Source organism: Saccopteryx bilineata, chromosome 3 (assembly GCF_036850765.1).
Source record: "Saccopteryx bilineata isolate mSacBil1 chromosome 3, mSacBil1_pri_phased_curated, whole genome shotgun sequence".
Lineage (NCBI taxonomy): Eukaryota > Metazoa > Chordata > Mammalia > Chiroptera > Emballonuridae > Saccopteryx > Saccopteryx bilineata.
In genome coordinates this window covers 234470597-234498077 of record NC_089492.1, presented here as the reverse complement: position 1 = coordinate 234498077, position 27481 = coordinate 234470597, and the positions used below count along the sequence as shown (strand labels likewise).

The window sequence follows — 27481 nt, the reverse complement described above, 5'->3', positions numbered from 1 at the left end:
GTGACTGGTGTAAATTGGTGGTCTAGTTTCTTTTTTTTTGCAAGTACCTGTTCCATTTTCCCAACGCCATTTGTTAAAGAGACTGTCTTTACTTCATTGTATGCTCTTACCTCCTTTGTCAAATATCAGTTGTCCATAAAGGTATGGGTTTATTTCTGGGTTCTCTGTTCTGTTCCATTGATCATGCCCATTATTATGCCAGTACTAGGCTGTTTTGAGTACAATGGCCATGTAGTATAACTTGATATCAGGAAGTGTGATACCTCCCACTTTATTCTTCCTTTTCAAGACTGCTGAGACTATTCATGTTCTTTTTTGGTTCCATATAAATTTTTTGAATATGTGTTCTATATCTTTGAAGTATGTCATCAGTATTTTAATTGGTATTGCATTGAATTTATAAATTGCTTTGGGTAATATAGACATTTTAATGTTTATTCTTCCTAACCATGAGCACGGTATATGCTTCCATTTGTTTGTATCTTCCTTGATTTCTTTGATCAATGTTTTATAATTTTCCGAGTACAAGTCTTTAATCTCCTTGGTTAAATTTACTCCTAGGTACTTTATTTTTTTGGTTGCAATAGTGAAGGAGATTGTTCCTTAATTTCTCTTTCTGACAGTTCATTGTTGGTGTATAAAATGCCTCTGATTTCTGAGTATTAATTTTATATTCTGCCATCTTGCTGAATTCATTTATCAGGTTCAGTAGTTTTTGACTGAGACTTTGGGGTTTTGTATGTACACTATCATATCATCTGCAAATAATGACAGTTTGACTTCCTCCTTTCCATTTTGGATGCCTTTTATTTTTTCTTCTTGTCTGACTGCTGAAGCTAGAACTTCCAGAACTATGTTGAATAAGCGTGGTGAAAGGGGGGACCCCTGCCTTGTTCCTGATATTAAGGGGATTGCTTTTAATTTTTGCCCATTGAGTATGATGTTGGCTGTGGGTTTGTCATAGATGGCCTTTATCATGTTGACATATGTTCCCTGTATTCCTACTTTGCTGAGAGTTTTGATCATGAGTGGGTGCTGGATTTTATCAAATGCTCTTTCTGCATCTATTGAAATTATCATCTAGTTTTTCTTCTTCCTTTTGTTTATGTGATGAATCACATTGATTTGCAGATATTGCACCAGCCTTGCCTCCCAAGAATAAATCCCACTTGATCATGATGTATGATTTTTTTTTCATATATTGCTGGATGCAGTTTGCTAATATTTTGTTGAGAATTTTAGCATCTAAATTCATAAGGAATATTGGCCTATAATTTTCATTCTTTATGTTGTCTTTGCTTGGTTTTGGAATCAGAATATGCTCACCTCAGAAAAGGAACTTGAGTGTCTTCCTTCCTCTTGAATTTTTTGAAATAGCTTGAGAAGGATAGGAGTTAGTTCTTCTTTGAATATTTGGTAGAATTCACCTGTGAAGCCATCAGGCCCAGGACTTTTCTTTTTTGGGAGTTTTTGATAACTGTTTCAATCTCATTTGTTGTAATCAGTCTGTTTAGGTTTTCTGATTCTTCCAGATTAACTTTTGGAAGATTATATGTTTCATGGAATTTGTCCATCTCATCTAGGTTGTCTAATTTTTTGACATACAGTATTTTCTTACAATATACATAGTATTTTCTTACAATATTTTGTATTTCTCTTGTGTCAGTTATTTCTCCACTCTCATTTCTAATTTTATTTATTTATTTGAGTCCTCTCTCCTTTTTTCTTGGTGAGTGGTTAATGGTTCATTGATCTTGTTTACCTTTTCAAAGAACCAGCTCCTGGTTTCATTGATCCTCTGTATTGTTTCCTTAGCCTCTATGTCATTTATTTCTGCTCTGATCTTTATTATTTCCTTTCTTCTACTACCTCTGGGCATTACTTACTGGTTTTTTTTCTAGTTCTTTTAGATGCAAGGTCAAGTTGTTTATTTGAGCTTTTTCTAGCTTCTTTCAGTATGCTTGTAAAGCTATTAACTTCCCTCTCAAGACTGCTTTTGCTCTGTCCCATTAATTTTCAGTTAATGTATGCTCATTATCATTCATTTCTAGTAATTTTTTATTTCCTTTTTTATCTCATTGACAACCCATTCGTTATTTAATAACATGCTATTTAGTTTCCAAGTGTTAGAGTATTTTTCAGTTTTTCTGTTGTGGTTGATTTCTAGTTTCATGCCCTTGTGATTAGAGAAAATGCTTGATATGATTTCAATCTTCTTAAATTTGTTGAGACCGCTTTTGTGCTCTAACATGTGGTCTATCCTAGAAAATGTACCATGTGCACTTGAAAAGAACGTATATTCTGCTGCTTTAGGGTGAAAGGTTCTGAAGATATCTATTAAATCCAGTTGATCTAATGTGTCCTTTAAGTCTCCTGTTTCTTTGTTAATTTTCTTTCTTGAGGATCTATCTCATGATGTTAGTGGGGTATTGAAATCCCCTACTATTATAGTATTGCTGTTGATCTCACCTTTTGTATCCATCAAAGTCTGCTTTATATATATGTGCTCCTATATTAGGTGCATAGATATTTTTAATGGTTATATCTTCCTGTTGGACTGCTCCCTTTATCATTATGTAGTGACTTTCTTTATCTCTTACTATAGCCTTTGTTTTAAAGTATATTTTTTCTAATATAAGTATTGCTACCCTAGCTTTTTTTTCATTTTCATAAAATATTTTTGGCATCCTTTTACCTTCAGTCTATGTGCATCTTTTGTTTTAAGGTGTGTCTCTTGCAGACAGCATATGTGTGGATCCTGTTTTCTCATCCATGCAGCTACCCTATGTCTTTTGATTGGATCATTTAATCCAAGGGTAGTCATACTTTTTATACCTACTGCCCACTTTTGTATCTCTGTTAGTAGTAAAATTTTCTAACTGCTCACTGGTTCTCCAGTAATGGTGATTTATAAAGTAGGGAAGTAACTTTATAAAATTTATAAAGCAGAGTTACAGCAAGTTAAAGCATATAATAATAATTACCTACCAAGTACTTTATGTTGGATTTTCGCTAAGTTTGGCAGAATAAATTTTTACAAAACAATTTAGTATACTTAAATTTATCTTTTTATTTATACTTTGATTGCTCCACTACCACCCACCATTAAAGCTGGAATGCCCACTAGTGGGTGGTAGGGACCAGGTTGACTATCACTGATTTATTCCATTTACATTTAAGGTTATTATTGATATGTAGTTGTTTATTGCCATTTTATTCTTTAAAACTGTATTCCTCTTTTGCTATATTCTTTTTCCTCTATGATATGTTTACAACAGGCCCTTTAGTATTTCTTACAGCATTGGTTTGGTTGTAGTGAATTCCTTGAGTTATTTTTTTCTGGGAAGTTTTTATTTCTCCTTCAATTTTAAATTATAGCCTTCTGGATAAAGTAGTCTTGGTTGTAGGCTTTTGTTCTGCAATACTTTAAATATTTCTTGCCATTCCCTTCTGGCCTCAAGTGTTTCTGTTGAGAAGTTGGAAGTCATCCTTATGGGGGCTCCCTTGTAAGTGATAGCCTTTTTTTCTCTAGCAGCTTTTAATATTTTCTCTTTATCACTTAGCTTTGGTATTTTAATTATGATGTGTCTTGGTATAGATTTCTTTGGGTTTTCTCTTTAATGGAGTTCTCTGGCTTCTTGAACTTGTGAGACTTTTTCCTGAATTAATTTAGGAAAGTTTTCAGCTATGATATGCTTGAACAAAGTCTCTATTTCTTGTTCTTTCTGTTCTTCTTCAGAAACCCCTCTGATGCGATGTCATTTCTATTCATGTTGTCACAGAGCTCTCTTAGAGTTTCCTCAGACTTTTTGAGTCTCTTTTTTTCCCCTGCTGTTTCTGTGCCTTCATTTATCCTGTCCTCAAACTTGCTGATTCGATCCTTACCTTCATCCATCCTGCTTTTGATTCCTTCCATTGTGGTCCTCAGTTCTGATATTATATTAGTCATTTCTGACTGATTCTTTCTTATTATTTCAATGTCCTTTTTTTATATTTGCTATGTCTTTATTTAGGTGTTCGTAATGACCATCTATTGTTGTTCTAAGATCTTTCGGCATCCTAACAATCATTATTTTAAACTCTGCATCTGGTAATTTGGTTATATCTGACTCATTCAGGTCTTTCTCTGGGGATTTCTCTTGATTCATTTGTGTTGCATTTCTCTGCCTTCTCATTTTGTCTGTGTATAAGAAGATTTTGGCCACTGGAGTCCAATGGTGTGGCCTCTGTGTTCCCTAGGTGTGGTCTGTCTGCAGGCCCACCACCCTCTGTTCTGATGCTGCCTAAGGCATTCTGGTATGGGTGTTACTGGTGCCAGCCCACTGTGGCTGTTGCTGTGGTTTCCACCTTTCCTCCACAGAGGGGCTGTGATCACGTGCCCAGGTCTACAAGCCTCGTTGGCCTCGGCCTTCGCCGCACCCCCGCGGGTGGGTTTTGTGCATTGCACCTGGGCCGCAAGCCTTGGCACCACAGGCAGAGGTGAGCACCTTTGCTCAGTGGCAAGTCTCCGCCCTTTCCAGGGCTCCCGCCCTTCCCCCACAGATGGGATTGCAGGTGGGCCTGCAGTTGGGCCTGACCACTTTTGCATGTGCCCTCCACCCCCACTGGCCACAATTGAGCTCACACCTGGGCCTCAGTCATGGGCAGCTGGCTTCTGCTCTTGCCAATGGAACTGCGCTTCCGCGTCCCGCCACTGCCCACCCTCCAGTGAGCCCTCAGCCATGTGGGGGGAAGCGCTGCAGCTCAGACCCTAACACTCCATACTGTAGTCCCGAAAGCTCCCTCCTTCTATGAGACTCTGCTCTGAAAGCCGTGGGAGAGGTTGTTTGGTTGGTGTCCTGCTTCCCTTTGCTGGTATTGCTATTTCCAGGTGAAATATCACTTCAGATTTGGGGAATGACTCAGCCCAGGGGTTAAGGTTGATGTCCCTCAAAGTGTTTCTCCCTGTACCTTCTAGATTACACTCTGTTCCCTCTGCTCTGGTCCTCTCCTCTCTCCCGTCCCCCAGAACCCCTGGTGGGAGTTGTGAGAGAGGTTTTCTGCACGGTCCATTTAAGAAGAATCCTGGGTCTGAGAAATCTGTCTTTCTCTCAAACAGTATCCTGACTTGTTTCGCAGATAAATACTGTTCATACGCTTCTTCCAAGCTCTTGGGCTGCAGGCTAAGGCTTTTTTCCTGGGACTCAAGTCTGTCCCCTCTCCGCTAAACTCACTTCCCGCCATGAGAGTCTGTCCAGGCCGCCATTCACTCCCAGAAGCTGGGCAGCCCTCTCCACGTTTCCACTTTTCCTACCAGTCTCAGTGTGGTTTCTTTGGTGTTCCTAGGTTAAAGAGTACTGTTAGTTTAGTCCAAAGTTGTTTTTTCCAGATGATGGTTCTTAAAATTAAGTTGTAATTCACTTTGGTTTTGGGAGGTGGAATTTTGTATGTCCACCTACTCCATCGCCATCTTGCCGTTCCAAACATTAAGCATTTTTAAAAATCATTAAAAGATACTGAATTTTTCTTTTTTTAGAATTTAATTACTTTTTACTTTATTTATTGATTTATTTATTTATTTTTACGGAGACAGAGAGAGAGTGATAGAGAGGGATAGATAGGGACAGACAGACAGGAACGAAGAGAGATGAGAAGCATCAATCATCAGTTTTTCAGGCCCTGGCTGGTTGGCTCAGTGGTAGAGCATCGGCCTGGTGTGCAGGAGTCCTGGGTTCAATTCCCGGCCAGGGCACACAAGAGAAGTGCCCATCTGCTTCTCCACCCCTCCCCCTCTCCTTCCTCTCTGTCTCTCTCTTCCCCTCCCACAGCCAAAGCTCCATTGGAGCAAATTGGCCCGGTTGCTGAGGATGGCTCCATGGCCTTTCCCTCAGGTGCTAGAACGGCTCTGGTTGCAACAGAGTGACGCCCCAGATGGGCAGAGCATCGCCCTCTGGTGGGCATGCCAGGTAGATCCCAGTCGGGCGCATGCGGGAGTCTGTCTGACTGCCTCCCCATTTCCAACTTCAGAAAATACAAAAAAAAATCATCAGTTTTTTGTTGCAACACCTTAGTTGTTCATTGATTGCTTTTTCATATGTGCCTTGACTGCAGGCCTTAAGCAGACTGAGTAACCCCTTGCTTCAGACAGAAACCTTGGGTTCAAGCTGGTGAGCTTTTTGCTCAAGCCAGATGAGCCCGAGATCAAGCTGGCAACCTCGGAGACTCGAACCTGGGTTCTCTGCATCCCAGTCGGACGCTCTATCAACTGCGCCACCGCCTGGTAAGGCTCACTTTTTATTTTTAAATTACAGTTGACATACAATATTAGATTCAGGTGTACACCCCACTGATTAGACATCACATAACTAAATGATCATACCAATAATTCTTGCATTCATCTGACACTATACATAATTATTAGAATATTATTGACTATATTCCATGTTCCGTACTTTATATCCCCATAACTATTCAGTAACAACCAATTTATATTTGAGCAACAAGACCCTTTAACATTTTATGTAAAACTGGTTTGGTGCTGATAAACTCTCTGCCTTTTTCTTTTCTGGGAAGCTCTAAGTCAGCAGTTCTCAACCTGTGGGTCCCGACCCCGGCGGGGATCAAACGACCAAAACACAGGGGTCACCTAAAGCCATCAGAAATACATATTTAAAAATGTATTGTATAATAAATATGTATTTTCTGATGGCTTTAGGCGACTCCTGTGTTTTGGTCGTTTGACCCCTGCCGGGGTCACGACCCACAGGTTGAGAACCGCTGCTCTAAGTCCTTGCTTTTCATCACTTTGAATATTTCTTGCCACTTCCTTCTGGCCTGCAAAGTTTCTGTTGAGAAATCACTGATAGTCTTATGGGAGCTCCTTTGTAGATACCTGTTTTTCTTTTGCAGATTCTTTGTTTTTAGCCCTTGGCATTTTCATTAATGATAGAAAAATGGCTACTCAGCCACCAATATTCTTAAGAACAATGCAGGCCTGAAGGAGAAAGGACTTGCCTACTCAGTAATCCGGCTCAGATCTCCCTTGTACCTAGATGTTTATAAGGGACAATTGGAATAGGGTGAAGACTATTTTGAGGAACTGTGGTGCCACTCCCAACCACAAACAGAAGAAGCAATCTTGCAGCCGCCTTTGCCCAAGGCCCTTAGACAAATCCATGTAACCCCTGCCCCATCCCTCCTTCAGGGCTGACACCCTTTGCCTGCCTGCACCCAGGTGTTTTTAAAATAAGCTTTTCTTTTGGAACACACTAGCCTTGTGTTTCTGGTTCAACCCATGGTTTCTGCCTTTCATTCATGATGTGTCTTAGCGTGTCTCTCTTTGGGTTCCTCTTGTTTGGGACTCTCTGCCCTTCCTGGACTTATGTGTCTAGAGACATATATGAGTGAGGCACTCAAGGTGCACTCTCCCCTTTGAGCTATCTATGTACACCCTCCTCTTGTAGTTGAGTCTTGACTGCTGTTAGCACATCAAAATGAGGGATTTATTCCCAGGCCAATCAGCTTCAATGTCTGACAGTGATCACTGACCTCCAACTACCATGGAGGATCAGCTATGCAGAAGCCACACAACAGGACTTACTTCAGCAGGGTTCTGGTGCCTGTTGAACCAGTCTTTTGAATGTGTCACTTGAGGTGGTTGGATGGTGATGCTTTGACTCTGGGGCTTCCTGGGAGGTGCAGGCCAAGGTTAGCTGTAACCTGTGTTCTGCCTGGGGCCACCCAGCATGAGTTACAAAGCAATATGCAGATGGTGTCCACCTGTGCTAGGCTTGGAGGTGCCCAGGTGTTGGGCAAATAAAATATATTATGCTCACTTTGTTAAAGATAACACTGCCCACGTTAAAACCCTCGCTCAGGTGATATTAATGTGTGTTGGGGGTGGGCTGTGGGCAGGCAGGATACTTGTAGCCTGGGGCTTGGTTTTAGGACTAAGCCTTTCCCACCCTTTTTGATGTGGGGTGGTACAATCCCATCATGCCTCAGATAAGTGACTCTGTATCAGAGACTTTCTTGTTTGTATATTGGATTAAAGGTTTTGATTTCTGCACTGTAAAGTGGGGCAGACTGGGAGCTTGCTCTCTCTTGGTTCCTAAGATTAACATTAGAGGAGAGAGCAGAGAGGAGAGCAGAGAGAGGCCACGTGGAGGAGGCCAGGAAATGCAGCCAAGATGGCAGAATGTTGAGTGAAAAGCCAGTTTGTGCAGAGTTTGTGCAGGGAGAAGGAAGGAGATGGGGAACAGAGGTCAATAAGTCCGATGAGCTAGAAACCTTTGATTCTAGGAAACTCAGATAAGTCAGTAGCTTTGTGAGCATTGAATAAGCGGATTTTGGAGCTCAGTGTGTTATACTTGCCTGCCAGGTGCCAGCTAGGATTAAAGATGATGGCCCACCATCATCTTTTTGGCTTCATTGTTTCTTTACCAACTGTCCGAATCCAATGCGAACCTGCACGGGCCAGGCAGCTATGATAGTGGCCATGTATTCTGGCTTTACACTAGGCAAGGCCAAGCAGTGAACCAAGGCCGGTTGCTGCTATTGATAGGACTTGGGCCACTTAGTAAGAGGTACAGAGTAACCTGAGGCCAGGTGCTGCATGCTCGAGAGATTTTAGGAAAGTCCAAAGCATGGAGCGAGAGAAGCCATTTGTAAGGAAAAGCCCTTGGAAATGGATTGGGTGGGCCTGCAAATTGTGTGAAGTGGAGTTTCAGGGAATCACGAGGGTGGGGCAAACAGGTAAGCCAGTCAAATGGAAACTCAGATATGGCCCCTGTCTGCTGGCTCTGTGTGTGGGGGCAGTGGCTCAGAAGTAAAACAATGGCCTCTGCCATCACTTTTATTAGGCAAAAAGCAAAGCAACCACCCTAGTTCTCGCTCTAATGTCAGACAATCTAGTAACTTCCCATATGTCCCTGGTTCCTTTTAAGCTGCTGCCCCAGTGCTGAAGCTCAGAGAGAGTGAGTCTGAGTAAGTCTGTGTATGGGCCCTTTAAGAGGATCTGCCTAGGACTCCCCCAGCTGTCTCATTCAGCCACAATCCCACTGGTTTTTTTTTTTAATTTTTATTTATTTATTCATTTTTAGAGAGGAGAGAGAGAGAGAGAAAGGGGGGAGGAGCAGGAAGCATCAACTCCCATATGTGCCTTGACCAGAGAAGTGCAGGGTTTTGAACCGGTGACCTCAGCATTCCAGGTCGACACTTTATCCACTGTGCCACCACAGGTCAGGCCAATCCCACTGGTTTTTACTGCCAGAAGTTATAGGGATTTCTCTTCCTGGCACTGGAACCCTGGGCTGGGACCTCTTACTCTTCAAGGGGGACCTCTGTAGCCAAGATATCCTCCTTATTTTAAATTGCCACATGTGGGTGTGTGAATCAGCCTATTTTGTGATTCCACTCCCTCCTACCAGTCTTGATGTGGCTTCTTTAAATCCCTAGCTGTAGGACTTTCATTCAGCTAGATTTCAGGCAGTTCTAAATAATGGTTAGTCTGTAGTTTAGTTGTAATTTTGATGTGCAATTTTTTTCTAAATGCTTATTTTTTAGGTTTTTCCTCTCTTTTCTTTCCAGGCTATTAATATGGCAGATGGTAATAATTTTTAGATGTTGGAATAACCTTGCATGCATTATCCCTACTCGGTCATGATTATCCCTTTCTCATAGTGTTGCAAATACTATGTAATAGGTATGTGTCATATATATATATATAGGTCATATATATATATGTAGGTATAATATATACATAATGTATATAAATGTTTATATAATATGTATATAATTGTTATGAGCTGAGTATCTGTATACTCCCAAAATTCACATATTGGAACCCTAATCTCAATGAGATGGTATTAGAATATAGAACCTTTGAGAGGCAATTCGGAAATAAAGTTGGAGCTCTCATGAATGACATTAGTGCCCTTGTAAGAAGAGGCCAAGAGAACTAGCTAAATCTCTTTCTTCTATACGAAGATACAATGAGAAGTTGGCAGTATGCAACCTGAAAGAGGATCCTCTTTGAACCAGATCATGTTGGCACCCTAATTTGAGACTTTTAGCCTCTAGAACAGAGATATAATTTTTTTTATAAGCCACCCACTCCATGGTACATTGTCATAGAAGCCTGAGCTAGCTAACAGTACATGTAATACACATGCAAATATTAATATAGTCATTTACTAAAACTATAGAGAAGTATTTCCATTTTTGGATAGTATAAGTAAAATTGCTATGAACATTCATGTAGTGGTCTTTGTATAAACCTATACTTTTTTTTCTCTTGGGTAAATACCTAGAAGTGGAATGGCTGGATGCTACAGGAGCTATATATCAATATTTAACATTAAATAAACTGCCATATTGCTTTTCATTTTGCAGTATATAAGAGTTCTAGTTCCTTCACATATGTGCCAACATTTGGCATGATCAGACTTTTAATTTTAGCCATTCCAATAAGTGTGTAGCAGTATCTCACAGTTTTACATTTCCCAAATGACAAATACTAATCCTCTTTAATGTGCTCATTTGCCATGGGAATATGTACTTTAGTGAAGTTTGTTCAAATGATTCACTTGTTTTCAAAATTGGGTAGTCTTAATATAGTTTTCGCACCACTGTTTATATTTTTTGGATACAAGTACTTTATCAGATATATGCTTTGTAAATAACTTTTCCCATAAAGTGGCTTTTCTGTCCATTTTCTTAGCTGTGTCTTTGAAAGACCAGAAGTTTCAATTTTGATAAAGTCCAGTTTACCAGTTTTATGTTTAATAGACTGTGTTTTTGGTATATCAAAAAAATCATTGCCTAGCCCATTCAAATTTATATTCTATAAACTTTTCTGTATAATAGGCTTTTATAACAAAGTATATGTTATACTTTAAAAGTTTTAAAAAGTCAATTCTTTTTTTAAACTTATCTTTTTTGTTTTTAGCTTTCTTTTTTGTTTTTTGGAAGAAATTAATGGGGTGACATTAGTCCATTAGGAACACATAGGTTTTAGGTAAACATCTCCATAGCATGTAAATTATTCATTGCATTGTGTGCCCATCAAAGTCAAAACACCTTCCGTCACCATATACTTGGCACCCTTTGCTCCCCTCTCCCTACCCCCCTCCTTCTGGTAACTACTTCACCTTGTCTATGTTCATGAGATTCAGTTTTATATCCCACTTATGTGTGAAATCATATAGTTCTTAGCTTTTTCTCATTTACTTATTTCGCTTAGCATAATACTCTCAACATCCAAAAAGTTAATTCTTAATTATAAGTTCATTAATGAGATAAGGTAATTTTATGACAATTTTTTTGTGTGTGTGTGAGATGAGGGGAGATAGTGAGACAGACTTCCACATGCACCCTGACCAGAATCCACCTGGCAACCCTGTCTAGGTCCAATGATTGAGTACCAAATACCAAGCTATTTTTAGCACCTGAGGCTGATGTGCTCAGGCCAACTGAGTTATCCTCAGCACTCAGGGCCATGCTCAAATCCAGCCCCTGGCTGCGGCAGAGAAAGAGGAAGAGAAGGGTGAGAGGAGGGAAAGAGAAGCAGATGGTCGCTCTTCCTTTATGCCCTGACCAGGAATCAAACCCAAGATGTCCATAAGCCAGGCCAATGCTCTATCCACTGAGCCACTGGCCAGGGCTAACAATTCATTTTATAATATTTTCTTTAAAAAAAATTATTTATTAATTTCAGTGAGAGAGGCAGGGAAGAGACAGACAAAAACATGGAGCTGTTCTGTATGTGCCCTGACCAGGGTTTGAACTGGCAAGCTTTGTGCTTTGGTACAATGCTCTAACCAACTGAGCTACCTGGCTGGGCGATTTTAAATTTTCTAGAACACACTACAAAGAGGGGATGATAGCTATACTATACCTATTACAGCTAGATTAGTTATAATTAATATTATAACCAACTAGTTCTTAAGGTCATGAGTAGACTTTTCTCATTCCACTCTACTATAGTTACCAATAATGAATTATAGGAGCCAACTGTCAGTATTATGCTATAAGATATGTTATGTGGTAGAGTAATAAAATTAATATATCGATATTAGAAATGATTATTTCAAAGCATTATATTTTCTATTTTTAACATCTCATCAAGTTCTTCAAAGTGTCATTTTCAAATAAACTCAGAATTCTAAAGAATACTACCTGTATGACTGACTTTGTGATGGGACTATTCATTTTCTCTGTTGTTTTCATCTCTGGTAGAATCACCATGTTTCTTGACATCCCCATTCTACTCTGGTTTGCACCAGCATATCCTTTCACTTGAATCCCTCTTGGTGGGCCAGTAAAGCTAACAGACTTCCTTGGCAGTACGCCCGTGTTCCTATACCAGGAAAAGAAAACAATACAGAGGATCCACAACTGAAGAAAAACTAACCAACAATATGAAAACAGGCTTTTATTTAGAAACATGGAAACAATCTAAACATATAAATAATAAATAATAATAGCCACTTAAGAGCTCATTATGTGTAAGCGTAGTTCTAGTATGTTTACATGCATTATATCAACTTTTCCACACAACTCTAAGAGGTTACTATTACTTACTCTAATAAGTTCTATTACTATTACTTATATGAAATCACAGAAGTTTAAAGGAAAATATTTCCACTGGAGCTGAAATTGAAACCCAGGCAGTCAGATCCAAGTCTATGCTGTTTTCTCTGGGTCTGTTTACTTACCTATATAATGAGGATAATAATAGTATCTAAGTCATAGGTTATTTGAAGATTAAAAGAATTAACTTATATATGGTTAGGAAGTGCCTGGCATGTATGTAGTAAGTACAAATGAGTGTAGAATGCAGTCACACAGGCAGATTGAAGCATGAGTATAAACCTGGGAAAGACTATCATTTTCTGAACAATTACATAATTTTTTTTTTTTTCTTTTAGAGAGAAAGAGAGGAGTGGGAAATATCTTCTGTAGTAGTTGCTTCTCATTAGTGCTTTGACCAGGCAAGCCCAGGGTTTCAAACCAGCAATCTCAGTGTTCCGGGTTGACACTTTACCCACTGTGTCATAATTTTTATAAACATTTTATAATCAAAATGTTTATATCCTGAAGAAAATATAAGATTTTCCTTTTGGACCTACTCTGTAAATTCCTTAAGACAAAAACCTACCTATCCATTCACAGTACTCTGATTGTACTGTGCATACCTATAAAAGAATGATCTGCCATTGTATTTCCAAAGAAAATACTTTTTAAAAGTTTTACTTTCAAATTATAAAAGATCTGACAAGAATAAAATATTTTTATTTTTTTTATTTATTTTTTTCACAGAGACAGAGAGAGTCAGAGAGAGGGACAGACAGGGACAGACAGACAGGAACGGAGAGATGAGAAGCATCAATCAGTTTTTCGTTGCACATTGCAACACCTTAGTTGTTCATTGATTGCTTTCTCATATGTGCCTTGACCTTGGGCCTTCAGCAGACCGAGTAACCCCTTGCTTGAGCCAGTGACCTTGGGTCCAAGCTGGTGAGCTTTGCTCAAACTAGATGAGCCCACGCTCAAGCTGGTGACCTCGTGGTCTTGAACCTGAGTCCTCCGCATCCCAGTCCGAGGCTCTATCCACTGCACCACCGCCTGGTCAGGCAAGAATAAAATATTTTTAAATGACATCAATCTAATTTTCTTATTTCATTCATAGCATTTATTACTACATGACGCTTGTTGACTCCTCTACTAAAATATGAGCATGTCTAGGGCAAGAATTTTGTCTTGTTCACTGCTATATCCCTAATACCAGTGGTGGGATTCAAATAATTTAACAACCAGTTCTCTGCTCTAATGACAGTTTTAAGTATAAAAAAAGATACACCGAAAAGTAGTTTATTATTTCATGCATTTAATACTTAAATAAGAATAAAACAGGTACATAAAACTAGATTGTTATAAGAAAGAGTTTTAAAATATCAATGAAAAAATATAAATAATACTTGACAAAACACAATAAAACTGTTATTTAAGATATTTCCAGTGACAGCTTGTCACACCCTGGTTGTTTAGCACTTTTTCTCTTTATATCATGTTTGTTTACTGAAGTAACAAACGCAAGAGAATTAAAATGTAGTATTTCATCAAAGGTGTAATGAGTTTTACGAAATGAATAAATAAATATTCCATCAAACTTTTTTCACCATCGATGGACTGAACATTACTACGGGTACTTAGAATACGCTGTTGCACAGATGAATGTTAAAAACAGTAAGGAATGTAAATTTGTGATTTCCACATTGTTTGGCTGCCAGGCGTCCACCTTAGAGAGAACCCTGATTACAAGTGCCATTTTAACAACTGGTTCATGAACTCAACAAAACTTAGGTATTGGTTCTGCCTAACCAGTGCGAACTGGCTGCATCCCACAACTGCCTAGTACCCAGGGCAGTGCCCAGCACATTGTAGGCACAAAATAAGTATTTGTTAAGTAAATGAATAAGTGAATTCCATTCATGTGACATTCCTTTTAAGTATTCTACCTTATGCTCTCCCCTTCAGTCTCTAAATGACTTTACCTCTAACATCTCTAAGAAAATAAAAAAGATCAATCAGGTAGACTCCTTACATTATTTCTCACTTCATAATATTCTTATTCCACATCCTACAAACTCATATAAACCTATCTTTATCTCCTTCTCTTTTAGTTAAATAGTTGCCAATCTTATCTAACACTATCTTTCTACCCATGCTTTGAAACTTTTCTAGTACTTTATATGTACTATTTTCTCTTACTATACTTTTCCATCAATAATTGCACCACCTACATCTTATTTCCTATCTTTTCCTCTTGAGCATATAATTATCGTAAGTTCCAGTCATCCTCTAAAAATCTTTCCTTTTGCTGTTTTCCACTGTAGATTATTATTTTTCCTTCCTTTCACAGTCAAACTTCTTAAAAATATCAGACAAGCCCTGGCCGGTTGGCTCAGCCGTAGAGCGTCGGCCTGGCGTGCGGGGGACCCGGGTTCAATTCCCGGCCAGGGCACATAGGAGAAGCGCCCATTTGCTTCTCCATTCCCCCCCCCCCCCTCCTTCCTCTCTGTCTCTCTCTTCCCCTCCCACAGCCAAGGCTCCATTGGAGCAAAGATGGCCCGGGCGCTGGGGATGGCTCCTTGGCCTCTGCCCCAGGCGCTAGAGTGGCTCTGGTCGTGGCAGAGCGACCCCCCAGAGGGGCAGAGCATAGCCCCCTGGTGGGCAGAGCCTCGCCCCTGGTGGGCGTGCCGGGTGGATCCCGGTCGGGCGCATGCGGGAGTCTGTCTGACTGTCTCTCCCCGTTTCCAGCTTCAGAAAAATACAAAAAAAAATATAAAAAATCAGACAATAATACTAATTCCTTACTCCTCTTATTTATTATTCACTACAATCCAGTTCCACCCTTTCCTTTCTTAATGCATAGAAACTATTTTCATTAAAATTGCCTATTCCTTCAAATTGTCAAATCCAAGGGACTCTTTTTAATACTTATCTCACAGCATCTGACAGCTGACCATTCCCCCTTTTTAACATTAACTTCTCAAATTGGTTTCTGGAGATCACTGTCTCTTAATCTTCAACCTCCAATCACTTGACCCATTTTCTACCAACTAGTACCTTTTAGATTTCATCCTCTACTTAACCCAGAATATACAATTCATCAATGGAATCACTCTTTTAACATTATCTTCAACTCTTACTTTCTTTCTCTTTGACACTTGTCTTCCCATCCTTACAAAATCCAGATTTCCCATTCTATTTTTCCTTCATTAGTTTCCTCTTTTGAGGATTACACTTAGGCTCAAGCATCAGTTATCTCTTTTCACGCTATAAACACTATTTCTGAGTAAATGTAACAAAACCCATGGATTCAATGATTACTTATATTCCACTTTCTTACAGTAATTTACCAGCACTATTTCCTTCTCCCATTCCTTAAAGATTTTTTTTGTACGTTTTTAACTTATTGATTTTTAGAGAAAGGGAGAGAAAAACAGAAAAAGAAAAAGAGAGAGAGATTTGTTGTTCCACAGCCAGGGATCAAACTAGCAACTGGCTAGGGCAGTGGTTCTCAAAGTGTACTCCAGGGCGCACTGGTGTGCCCTATGGTATTCCAGAGAAATATGTGCCTGTTGGGGACCAAAAAACCAACAGGGTTTTTGGAGTTTAGATTTTTGGGGGACAGAGGTGTGGGGAATTGGCTGTAAGATGACAGTCTGCCCAACCCCCCCACCTCACTTGCCTGATTAGGTTGCAAAAGGCTGTTAAGCTGTGATGCTAGATTGTTTATACTACTCCCCATGTTCCCCAGAAAGACTGGAGGAAAGTTTCTTCTATCCTTTGTTTGGTGTAAAGTTAAGATGATATGTATGGTGGGGGTTTTCTGCACTTGGTAAAATTCTCGGGTTGCCTTGGAAACGATCATCAAAGATCTCATTGATTTGCTAATGGCCCACTTTGCCCTATAAATAAAGCAAAATGTGGTTTTTGGGCGCACTTTGTTCTTTCCAGCAGCAATTACAGGGCCCTCCTGACCCCTTATTTTCTTAATTTTGCGTATTTTCTTAATTCCGCTCCATTCCCACTTGGGACCTGGAATTACTAGCAGCGCTGGTTTGCGGCATGTGCTCAGACATAAAAATATAGTTACTCTATTATACCATTTCATTACGGAAATATCGCTTTTTGTTAACACATCATTATTATATTTATTATCAATGTATCATTATATTATTTTTAGATAAATACACCCAAATAAAATGGATAGATTTCTCAAAAAGAAGTATGATATTGAAGAATCTGATTCTGGAAGTGAGCAAAAGTTAAGTGTAAATAAATTAGGACTTGAAGGTTGATGGGAAGAATTTAATTTATAGAATTTTCCATCACTTAACACTGAACAATATGATTGCATTACAAACCCATTCATGGAAGCTTCAAGTGATTTTGGTTTAACATTAACAGAAGAAGAACTGGCAGCTGTATCCACTGATCATGGATTGATGATTAAACATAAGGAATTGTCTCTTGAAGCCTTTTGGATTTTGATACAAGAATATGTGGCAATATCTAAAAAATCTTTGAACATTTTACTACAATTTTCAACCTCCTATTTATGTGAATTAGGATTTTCTACCCTCAACACAATTAAAAGTAAAAAGACAGGAATTCTTCAATGTATTAATGAGGAACTGAGAGTTTGCCTTTCAAATATATGCCCAAACATTGAAGAAACCACTAGGACACATCAGGCTCATGTTTCTCATAAACACAAGAATGAAAAAATTTAACACATTCGTGCCAGGACCTGCCAAATTTACTAAATCTTATTAAGAATGTATCTATATAGATATAGATATATATAAAGATAACTTTTTTGTCTTTTTTTATTTTTTAGCCCCTCTTTTTTACAAATTCTAAGAAGCATAACTCAAAAAATGTAACATAAAAATGTTTTTTAATGTCAGAATAAATGTAATTTTGTCGTATTTATTTCATTTACCATAAAAGCACGCTTGGACTTCATATTTTTTCTTTAATATTTGACTTAATTATTATAACATATTTCTCAGACATTTGTATATAGTGCACCTACAATTATGTGTAGGATTTTTAAATGCGCCCCGACTTCAAAAGTTTGAGAACCACTGGGTTAGGGCATCCCCTTTAGTTCCTGAATTACTGACTCCAATACTGTTCTTGACATAATTCTTGAATATTTCAATATCTATGAAGGTAATCCTAATACTATGGCTTCTAAAGTCTTTTCACATAAATGATATTATCCTACTTGCTATTAAGCTACTTATTCCTATGGTCATAGCAAGGTCAACACTTCCTATTTTTCCAGCTCATACACCCTCTTAAACCCCAACTTCAAACATCCTTTAACTCTATTATGACCTTCAAACCCTTGAATGTACCATGTTTTACTCTTACCCATCCCTCTCATGCAATCTCTTCTCTCTTAAGCTTCTTTAATTAACATAATCCATAGTTAATTATAATCATTCCTTACTTATATTATACTACTCTCATCCCACCTTCTCTTCTTTAAATACACTAATTTCTGACAAAACCTTTGATTCCAATTATTTGCTTACTTTGAGCATGCACCTGTATATTAACCATGTTTCTAGCATCTATAAACTTAATGTTTTAACATCTCCCTATATGCACTGGCCCAACATGCCTTGTTCTGAATAACCTGATATACCCAAGTCATCTTGCTTTGGCTTCCTGTCTCCCTTGTTGCCCCTCACCCCAGGGCCAGAATTCTCTAATACAGACCAACTGATCCAAAGTCCACATCCTCAACTACTTCCTTTATCAGGCTCTCACACTCTATTCCACTATACACTTTCCCTAATCACTCTATAAGCAGGCACCAGATAATTAAGACTGGACCCTATTCTTAGAATCCACTGAAATTATTAAAGGTAGCCAATACTAAATCTGCTTACCCTACATCACATATTTCACCAAAACCATAATAAAAACTATTGCCCACAGCTCACCCGTCTCTCCCTGTCAGGTGGCCGACCCCAGTGTTTCTCTAATTGGGCTTCTGTGGTATTGAGATGCCCCTCCTCTGGGAACTCCGAGTCTAAAACTATTTTTTCACAATTTGAATATTTTAACTCTTGCTGTTAGAGATACCAAATGTTCATAAGCTTAACAGATTCATTTTGGGTGATTATAAATTTGTACATTGTATATATGATGGTTTTAATATTCTTAGTGTGATTCATAAAAACACACACACACAAAAAAAAAACCAAAACACTATTTTTTCAATTGTGATGTCTCCTGACTTGCTGCCTTATTATACCTCAAATTTTCTATTGACATATCATATTTTAACTCATCCTGAGCAGCTAAATGAAGCCAGAGATAAAATATCCAAACATTATAATAGGCCTCACTTTAAATTATGGATTAATTTAAAATGAGTCCTTAATGTGTCAGTGATCATATTGCATTTTGGGGATTCATTTTTTACACCTTCTAAGGTTACTATTTTATACTTCTCCCTCTTTGAAGATCAACATCTCCTCTCCCATTTTTTCCTTCAGCTTATTAAGAGAAAATCGAAGCAATCAGGTAATTTCTAAGTACTCCCAGTTTCACATCTATGTAACTACATGTATCTGTACCTATTGTCTCTGTTCCTCTCCTTGTTAGGCTGAAAGAATTATCTATGAATCTAGCTTAGGTTAATTCCTTTACAAGTGCACTAGATTCCACATTCTTTTTGCACTTACAAGGACATTGTTCTAGTAATTTTCTCTATAAGCTTTTCTTTCTCTACTGGATTATTCCTTTCAGCAGCTAAACATGATGTTATTTTTCCTGTCCTAAACAAACAAAAAACTTCTCTTGACTGCATCTACCTCTGCAGCTACCATCTCATTTCATCTTTCCTTTAATTACAACAACTCAGTGGGGTAAAAATGTCTATGCTTATTGTTTCGAATCTCTCTTTATCTACTCTCTTGAACCTGATCTGATTAGGTTTTTGCCCTTATTCCACCAAAAAGATTCTTACCAAGGTGGAGTCACCTACCTCCACATTATTAATTCCAACGGTCAGTTCAATGTCTCCTTCTTATCAGCAGAATTTATCCATCTGTTCATTCCTTTTACTTTGATTGCAGGATATGTTCCTTATCTGGTTTTCCTTCTCTTTTTTTCATCCTTGGATTTTTTTCATTTCTATCCACATTCATAGCATAGGAACTCATTTCAAGGCCATGATTTAATTGCCGTCTATATGCCTCCCAAATATATATCTAGACCACTAGGCAAATATATTCATCTGTCTTAACATCTCTGACTAAAAATTAGCATGTCCACAACCGAGCTCTTCATTATCTTACCCTCACCCTGTGCAGCAAATATACTCTTGTTGCAGTATTCCCATTTTTGTTAAAGATACTATTTTTCTAGTTGCTCTGGTGAAAAAGACTTCAAAGTAGATCCAGAATCCACCCATTTGTCACCCACTTTTTGCCAACATCTTGGCCCAAACATTATCCTACTTTTCTTAGAATATTTCAGTAGCCTTCTAATATATCTTGTTACTTAACCTCAATTCCCTGACGTCTTTTCTCCACACAACCAGAGCAATGCTTTAAAACACAAGTTCAATCATATCACTACTCTGCTTAAAATCCTCTATTCATTTCTCATAGCATTTAGAGTAAAAGCCCAAGTTCTTAATCTTACCTAAAAAGTCCTACATGCATCCAGTTAAGTATGATTTCATGTTCTGTACTTTTTCTCTTGTTTACTCTGCTCCAGCCACATTGGCATCCTTGACATTTCCCTATCAGAGCCTTGACATTTGCTATTCCTTTGCCTGAAATTCTCTTTCCCATACATGTACATACTTAGCATAATCACCTTCTTCAGGCCTTTACGTAAACTACATTCTTAGTGTTCCCCTATCTAAAATGTCAAACAATCCTCTCAAATATTTTATATCCCTATGCTTTATTTTTCTACCTTAGTACTTCTTTCTAATGTACCTTTTATTTATCTTATGAATTTGCTACCCTCCCCCACCTTTAGAATCAAATTTCCATGGTTGTAGTTAGTGAGTTGGGCTATTTTGTTCCTTGCTATATCCCTAATGCCTAAAATAGTACCCAATACATTGTACCTACTTAATAAATATGTATTCAACAAATGAATAATCCCCAAATCATCATATCCAACTCAAAATATTCTCTCAATCTTAATACTCAAATATTTACCAGCCTACTGGTAGCCTTAGGTAAATGTCTACTAGATACCTCAAACTGAACAGATGCATAATGAAAACATTTTACATTTACTCATAAAGTAGTTCTTCATCTTTTATTCCCTATAGGAACCTAAACAGAAATGAATTATTAAATGATATTACATGGACGTCAGAGTAATGGCGGGGTAGGAAGCGATACCGATAAATCTCCCCCAAAACTCAACAAGATCTTCAACCAGAAACAGAAAAACCTATACTTGGAGCCTCCAGATGCTTCGCAATACACCCGAAGGTATGGTCGAGCGAAAAATTGGCTAAATATATAACCAAACCCCGAAGGAAAAAGGGAGTAAGAAATGCTCCGCCTTCCTCACTAACCTAAACAGGGCGGCTTTCTCTGGTAACTGTGAATATAGAAACTGAGGCGGGCAAAGGGGGTGAATAGATCCAGGCCGTGGCACAAACGGCCGAACCAGGCTGTGGCACGGAGATCCAAGCCGAGGAAAAACTGATCCTGTGGCAACCCAGGCAATACAAGCTAACACTCGAGCCAAACCCAAAGAAATACAAGCGGGGCAGCCATTTTACCCGATCTCCTGGTCGGCGCACGCGCAGTTAGTGGGCGAGAGATTTCTTCCTAAGCCCTGGGAGTGGGTGCCCATGTTACCCCACAGAGAGGCAGAGTCAGAGGCCTTTCTGTGGCCCGAAAGCAGAATCTCTGGGCAGCCCCAGCGCCCTAGGAAAGCTGCGCACGGGAGGGAGCAAGAACTAATTCCAATGGTGGAAATTTTCCATGCTGGTGGGGGTTGCACTCAGAGGGAAACGCGGCCAGCCTCATATCCTGGTCTGTGCACGCAGATAGTGAGCGAGAGATTCCTCCGAGTGCCTCGGCAGTGCGCGCCCGTGTTATCGCACAGAGGGGCAGAGTCAGGGGCCTTTGTGTGGGCCAAAGCGGAACCTCGGGCCGCCCCAGCACCTTGAAAAAGCCGCGCACGGGGACGGAGCGAGAGCCAATTCCAACGCTGCAACTTTTCCATGCAGTTGGGGGTTTCACTCAGAGCGTGAGACTGCTGGCCGGATATCCTGGTCTGCACGCGCAGATAGTGAGCGAGAGTTTCCTCCAAGTGCCCCAGAAGTGGGCGCCCGCCTGTGTTACCGGACAGAGTGGCAGAGCCAGAGGTCTTTGAGAGGGCGGAAACCCCGCCTGATTATGCTAGCAGCTCTGACTGACTGAGCCTTACCCAGAGCCCTGTGCTGAGTGGAAATAGAGTGGGGAGTTGCCAGCTCTTTGAGCCTCTTACTATCCAGGCAGAGGCAACAGCAACCCCATAGCTGGATTATCAGGCTACTAATTGAGGAAGGAAAGACTAGGAGAAAGGCTCCAGGAACACGGACTCTCTCACTGTCAGAGCCTATAAATGCTAATGAACCTCGACTGCCAACGAGACTAAAGCACAATACATGACATTGCCATAGAGACTTATCAACTGCAAACCTCTACCTGAGCGTGCCAAAGGGGCAGAACCCGGGGTACAGAGTCACCGACCAGGAAGAGGGAGAGAAAAGAATAAGCAAGAAGATAACCTCTCAAAATCAAGAATAATCTGCAGACTTTATAACCTATCCCATTTTATTATATTTGTTCATTTGTTTCTCTTATCTTCATTCTTGATATTTTTTTTTCCTCCTCCAATTTGGCCGATTAACTCTCTGCCGGTATTACTCTCTCCTCTCCTTGAACTACACTACCCATAAGTGTTACATCTCCCATTATCTTTTCTCTCCTCTTCCTTTCTCTCTATGAGGGTTGAACTCCAAAACCCTTAACTCTCTCTCTCTCTCTCTCCTCTTTTTACTTTTTTCTTCTTTTAGTGGTTCCCTCTTTTTTTCTCTCTCTCTCTTTCTTTTCTCCCTCTATATTAGTTTCTTCCTTTCTCCTTTACATCTCCTCTCATTCAAACCTCAATAATGAACAAATTATCTTATCTGGGACTCAAACTTATGTTTGTGGCATTTTGGGGGTTTTTTACTTCACCTTTTAAACCACTAGCAGTGCTCCCATCCCTGGCTCTCCATTTTATCTAGTTCTTGTTCCACTAAATACAATAGTAATTTTTTTATTTGTCCCCCCATTTTTGTTTTCCTCTTATTCCTCTCATCATAACTCTTAGACAACCAACACCTAAAAGCAAATCATTTTATTCTTGACCCAAATTTTTTCCTTATTTGATTTTTGTGGGTCCATACTCCCTTCTTTTTTCTTTTTTTTTTTCTTTTTTTTGCCCCTTTATTACTTTTCCCCAATTCAGGCCCTCCATTACAGGCATTGTTTGTTATAATTCACAGTTCACCACAAGATTTTCTCAAGAAAGAGGGGAGAGGAGAGGAGAGGAAAAAAGGAGAGGGGGAATAATTTCCTTTTTTAAAAATTTTTATTTTATTTTATTTTTCTTTATTTCATTATTTTTTTTTAAAAAAACAACTTTTTGATTTTTTATTCTTTTAACTTTTTATTCTTTATTAGATCTCATTAATACTATCAACAAAACCACCCTCAGATGCCATTAAGGAAGAGAAAATCGAATATCATGGATACAAAAGAAAGAGAGGTAACACAGCTAGATGAGGAAAAATCTATGGAGAAAAAATTTAATATATTGGAAACCTTTGAGCTAAATGACAGAGAATTCAAGATAGAAATCCTAAAATTCCTCCGAGATATACAAGAAAACACAGAAAGGCAATTTAGGGAGCTCAGAAAACAACTCAATAACACAAAGAATATATGTCCAAGGAAATTGAAACTATAAAAACAAATCAAACAGAAATGAAAAACTCAATTCACGAGCTGAAAAACGAAGTAACAAGCTTAGCTAATAGAACAGGTCAGATAGAAGAGAGGATTAGTGAAATAGAAGACAAGCAACTTGAGGCACAACAGAGAGAAGAAGAAAGAGACTCAAAAATTAAAAAAAATGAGATAGCCCTACAAGAATTATCTGACTCCATCAAAAAGAATAACATAAGAATAATAGGTATATCAGAGGGAGAAGAGAGAGAAAATGGAATGGAGAACATACTCAAACAAATAATAGATGAGAACTTCCCAAGCCTGTGGAAAGAATTAAAGCCTCAAATTCAAGAAGCAAACAGAATTCCGAGTTTTCTTAACCCCAACAAACCTACTCCAAGGCATATCATAATGAAATTGACACAAACCAACAGCAAAGAAAAAATTCTCAAGGCAGCCAGGGAAAAGAATAATACAACATATAAAGGAAGGCCCATTAGATTACCATCAGATTTCTCAGCAGAAACTCTACAAGCTAGAAGAGAGTGGACCCCAATATTTAAAGTCCTGAAAGAGAGGAACTTTCAGCCACGAATACTATACCCATCAAAGCTATCCTTCAAATATGAAGGAGAAATAAAAACATTCACAGATACAGAAAAGATGAGGGAATTTATAATCAGAAAACCCCCACTCCAGGAATTACTAAAGGGGGTTCTCCAATCAGATACAAAGAACAAAAAAAAAAAAAACAGAGCCACAAGTAAAAGCTCCAAGAAGAACACAATAAAACCAAATTTAAACTGTGACAACAACAAAAAGAAAGAGGGGGAGAAGATGGAGATTAACAGTAGCAAAGGACGATGGAGTGCAAAAGTACTCACAAAATAGTTCACTACAATGGACAGGGTAGGGACCCTTTTCATTACTCAAAGGTAACCACCATTGAAAAAACCACCACAGAAGCACATGAGATAAAAGAGATAGCAACAGAGTAAAGATGTATGGAATACAACCAAATAAAAACTAAAGATAGAAAAATGAAAGAGAAGGATCAAACAAGACACAAAACTAACCGAAAGCAAGATATAAAATGGCAATAGGGAACTCACAAGTGTCAATAATTACACTAAATGTAAACGGATTAAACTCACCAATAAAAAGGCACAGAGTCACAGAATGGATTAGAAAAGAAAATCCAACTGTATGCTGCCTACAGGAAACTCATCTAAGTAACAAGGATAAAAACAAATTCAAAGTGAAAGGCTGGAAAACAATACTCCAAGCAAATAACATCCAAAAAAAAGCAGGTGTAGCAATACTCATATCGGATAATGCTGACTACAAGACAGGAAAAGTACTCAGAGACAAAAATGGCCATTTCATAATGTCTAAGGGGACACTGAATCAAGAAGACATAACAATTCGTAATATATATGCACCAAACCAAGGAGCACCAAAATATATAAGACAGCTACTTATTGATCTTAAAATAAAAACTGACAAAAATACAATCATACTTGGAGACCTCAATACACCACTGACGGCTCTAGATCGGTCATCCAAACAGAGAATCAACAAAGATATAGTGGCCTTAAAGAAAACACTAGAGCACCTGGATATAATAGACATCTACAGGACATTTCATCCCAAAGTGACTGAGTATACATTTTTCTCCAGTGTACATGGATCATTCTCAAGAATTGACCATATGTTGGGCCACAAAAACAACATCAGCAAATTCAGAAAAATTGAAGTACCAAGCATATTTTCTGATCATAAAGCCTTGAAACTAGAATTCAACTGCAAAAAAGAGGAAAAAAATCCCACAAAAATGTGGAAACTAAACAACATACTTTTAAAAAATGAATGGGTCAAAGAAGAAATAAGTGCAGAGATCAAAAGATATATACAGACTAATGAAAATGACAATACGACATATCAGAATCTATGGGATGCAGCAAAAGCAGTGATAAGAGGGAAGTTCATATCACTTCAGGCATATATGAACAAACAAGAGAGAGCCCAAGTGAACCACTTAACTTCCCACCTTAAGGAACTAGAAAAAGAAGAACAAAGACAACCCAAAACCAGCCGAAGAAAGGAGATAATAAAAATCAGAGCAGAAATAAATGAATTAGAGAACAGAAAAACTATAGAAAAAATTAATAGAACAAGGAGCTGGTTCTTTGAAAAGATCAACAAAATTGACAAACCCTTGGCAAGACTTACCAAGGAAAAAAGAGAAAGAACTCATATAAACAAAATCCAAAATGAAAGAGGAGAAATCACCACGGACACCGTAGATATACAAAGAATTATTGTAGAATACTATGAAAAACTTTATGCCACTAAATTCAACAACCTAGAAGAAATGGATAAATTCCTAGAACAATACAACCTTCCTAGACTGAGTCACGAAGAAGCAGAAAGCCTAAACAGACCTATCAGTAGAGAAGAAATAGAAAAAACCATTAAAAACCTCCCCAAAAATAAAAGTCCAGGCCTGACGGCTATACCAGCGAATTTTATCAAACATTCAAAGAAGACTTGGTTCCTATTCTACTGAAAGTCTTCCAAAAAATTGAAGAAGAAGCAATACTTCCAAACACATTTTATGAGGCCAACATAACCCTCATACCAAAACCAGGCAAGGATGGCACAAAAAAAGAAAACTACAGACCAATATCTCTAATGAATACAGATGCTAAAATACTAAACAAAATACTAGCAAATCGAATACAACAACATATTAAAAAAATAACACATCATGATCAAGTGGGATTCATCCCAGAATCTCAAGGATGGTTCAACATACGTAAAACGGTTAACGTAATACACCATATCAACAAAACAAAGAACTAAAACCACATGATCTTTTCAATAGATGCAGAAAAGGCTTTCGATAAAATACAACACAATTTTATGTTTAAGACTCTCAACAAAATGGGTATAGAAGGAAAATATCTCAACATGATAAAGGCCATATATGATAAACCATCAGCTAACATCATATTAAATGGCACTAAACTGAAGGCTTTCCCCCTTAAATCAGGAACAAGACAGGATTGTCCACTCTCTCCACTCTTATTTAATGTGGTACTAGAGGTTCTAGCCAGAGCAATCAGACAAGACAAACAAATAAAAGGCATCCATATCGGAAAAGAAGAAGTAAAGGTATCACTTTTTGCAGATGATATGATCCTATACATCGAAAACCCCAAAGAATCCACAAAAAGACTATTAGAAACAATAAGCCAATACAGTAAGGTCGCAGGATACAAAATTAACATACAGAAGTCAATAGCTCTACATTCTAGTTTCCTAAAGAGGGACCTAATTTTTTTTGTTTGCTCTTTTTTTTCTTTCTTACTTATTTATTTTAGAAAGGAGAGAGAGAGCAGAGAAAGAGAGAGAAAGGGAGGGTGAGAGAAAGAGAGAGAGAAAGATGGGGGGGAGGAGCAAGAAGTATCAACTCCCATATGTGCCTTGACCAGGTAAACCCAGGCCAACCTCAGCATTCTGGGTTGACGCTTTATCCACTGCGCCACCACAGGTCAGGCTTTTTTGTTTATTTTCATGTCTTCAGCATCTAGGGTAGTAACAGAAATATAAGGCATTCAATCGGTATCTGTAGAATGAATACCTGATGATCATCTCTATGAAAAAAATCAAATGACATTAAAAGCATCCTATATATACATAAATCTCACTATAAAATAAATAACTACAAGAAGAAAAGTAGAAGTGGCTGAAAAAAATTCTCTATTAGCCTCTTCTCATTTTAAAAGGATAAAGAGAATTCCAATCTAAACCAAATCATTTCCTTCCATTCATTCAACAGTTATAAAACACTTACTGTATGCAGGCTCTGTGCTACATGCTGACATAGAATATAAATCAGATATGGTCCCTAAAGAGTTTATCATCTAATAAAAAAGATAAAACAT

General features: G+C 38.4%; 1 protein-coding gene across 1 annotated transcript in view; it reads right to left on the bottom strand.

Annotated features, from left to right (window-relative positions):
- The window catches only part of DNAI4 (dynein axonemal intermediate chain 4), a 164237-nt gene that overhangs the window by 133493 nt on the left and 3263 nt on the right, over positions 1 to 27481 (bottom strand). The window contains 1 exon segment of the mRNA XM_066268924.1: positions 12157 to 12337. Within this exon segment, the coding sequence (XP_066125021.1) occupies positions 12157 to 12337 (181 nt within the window).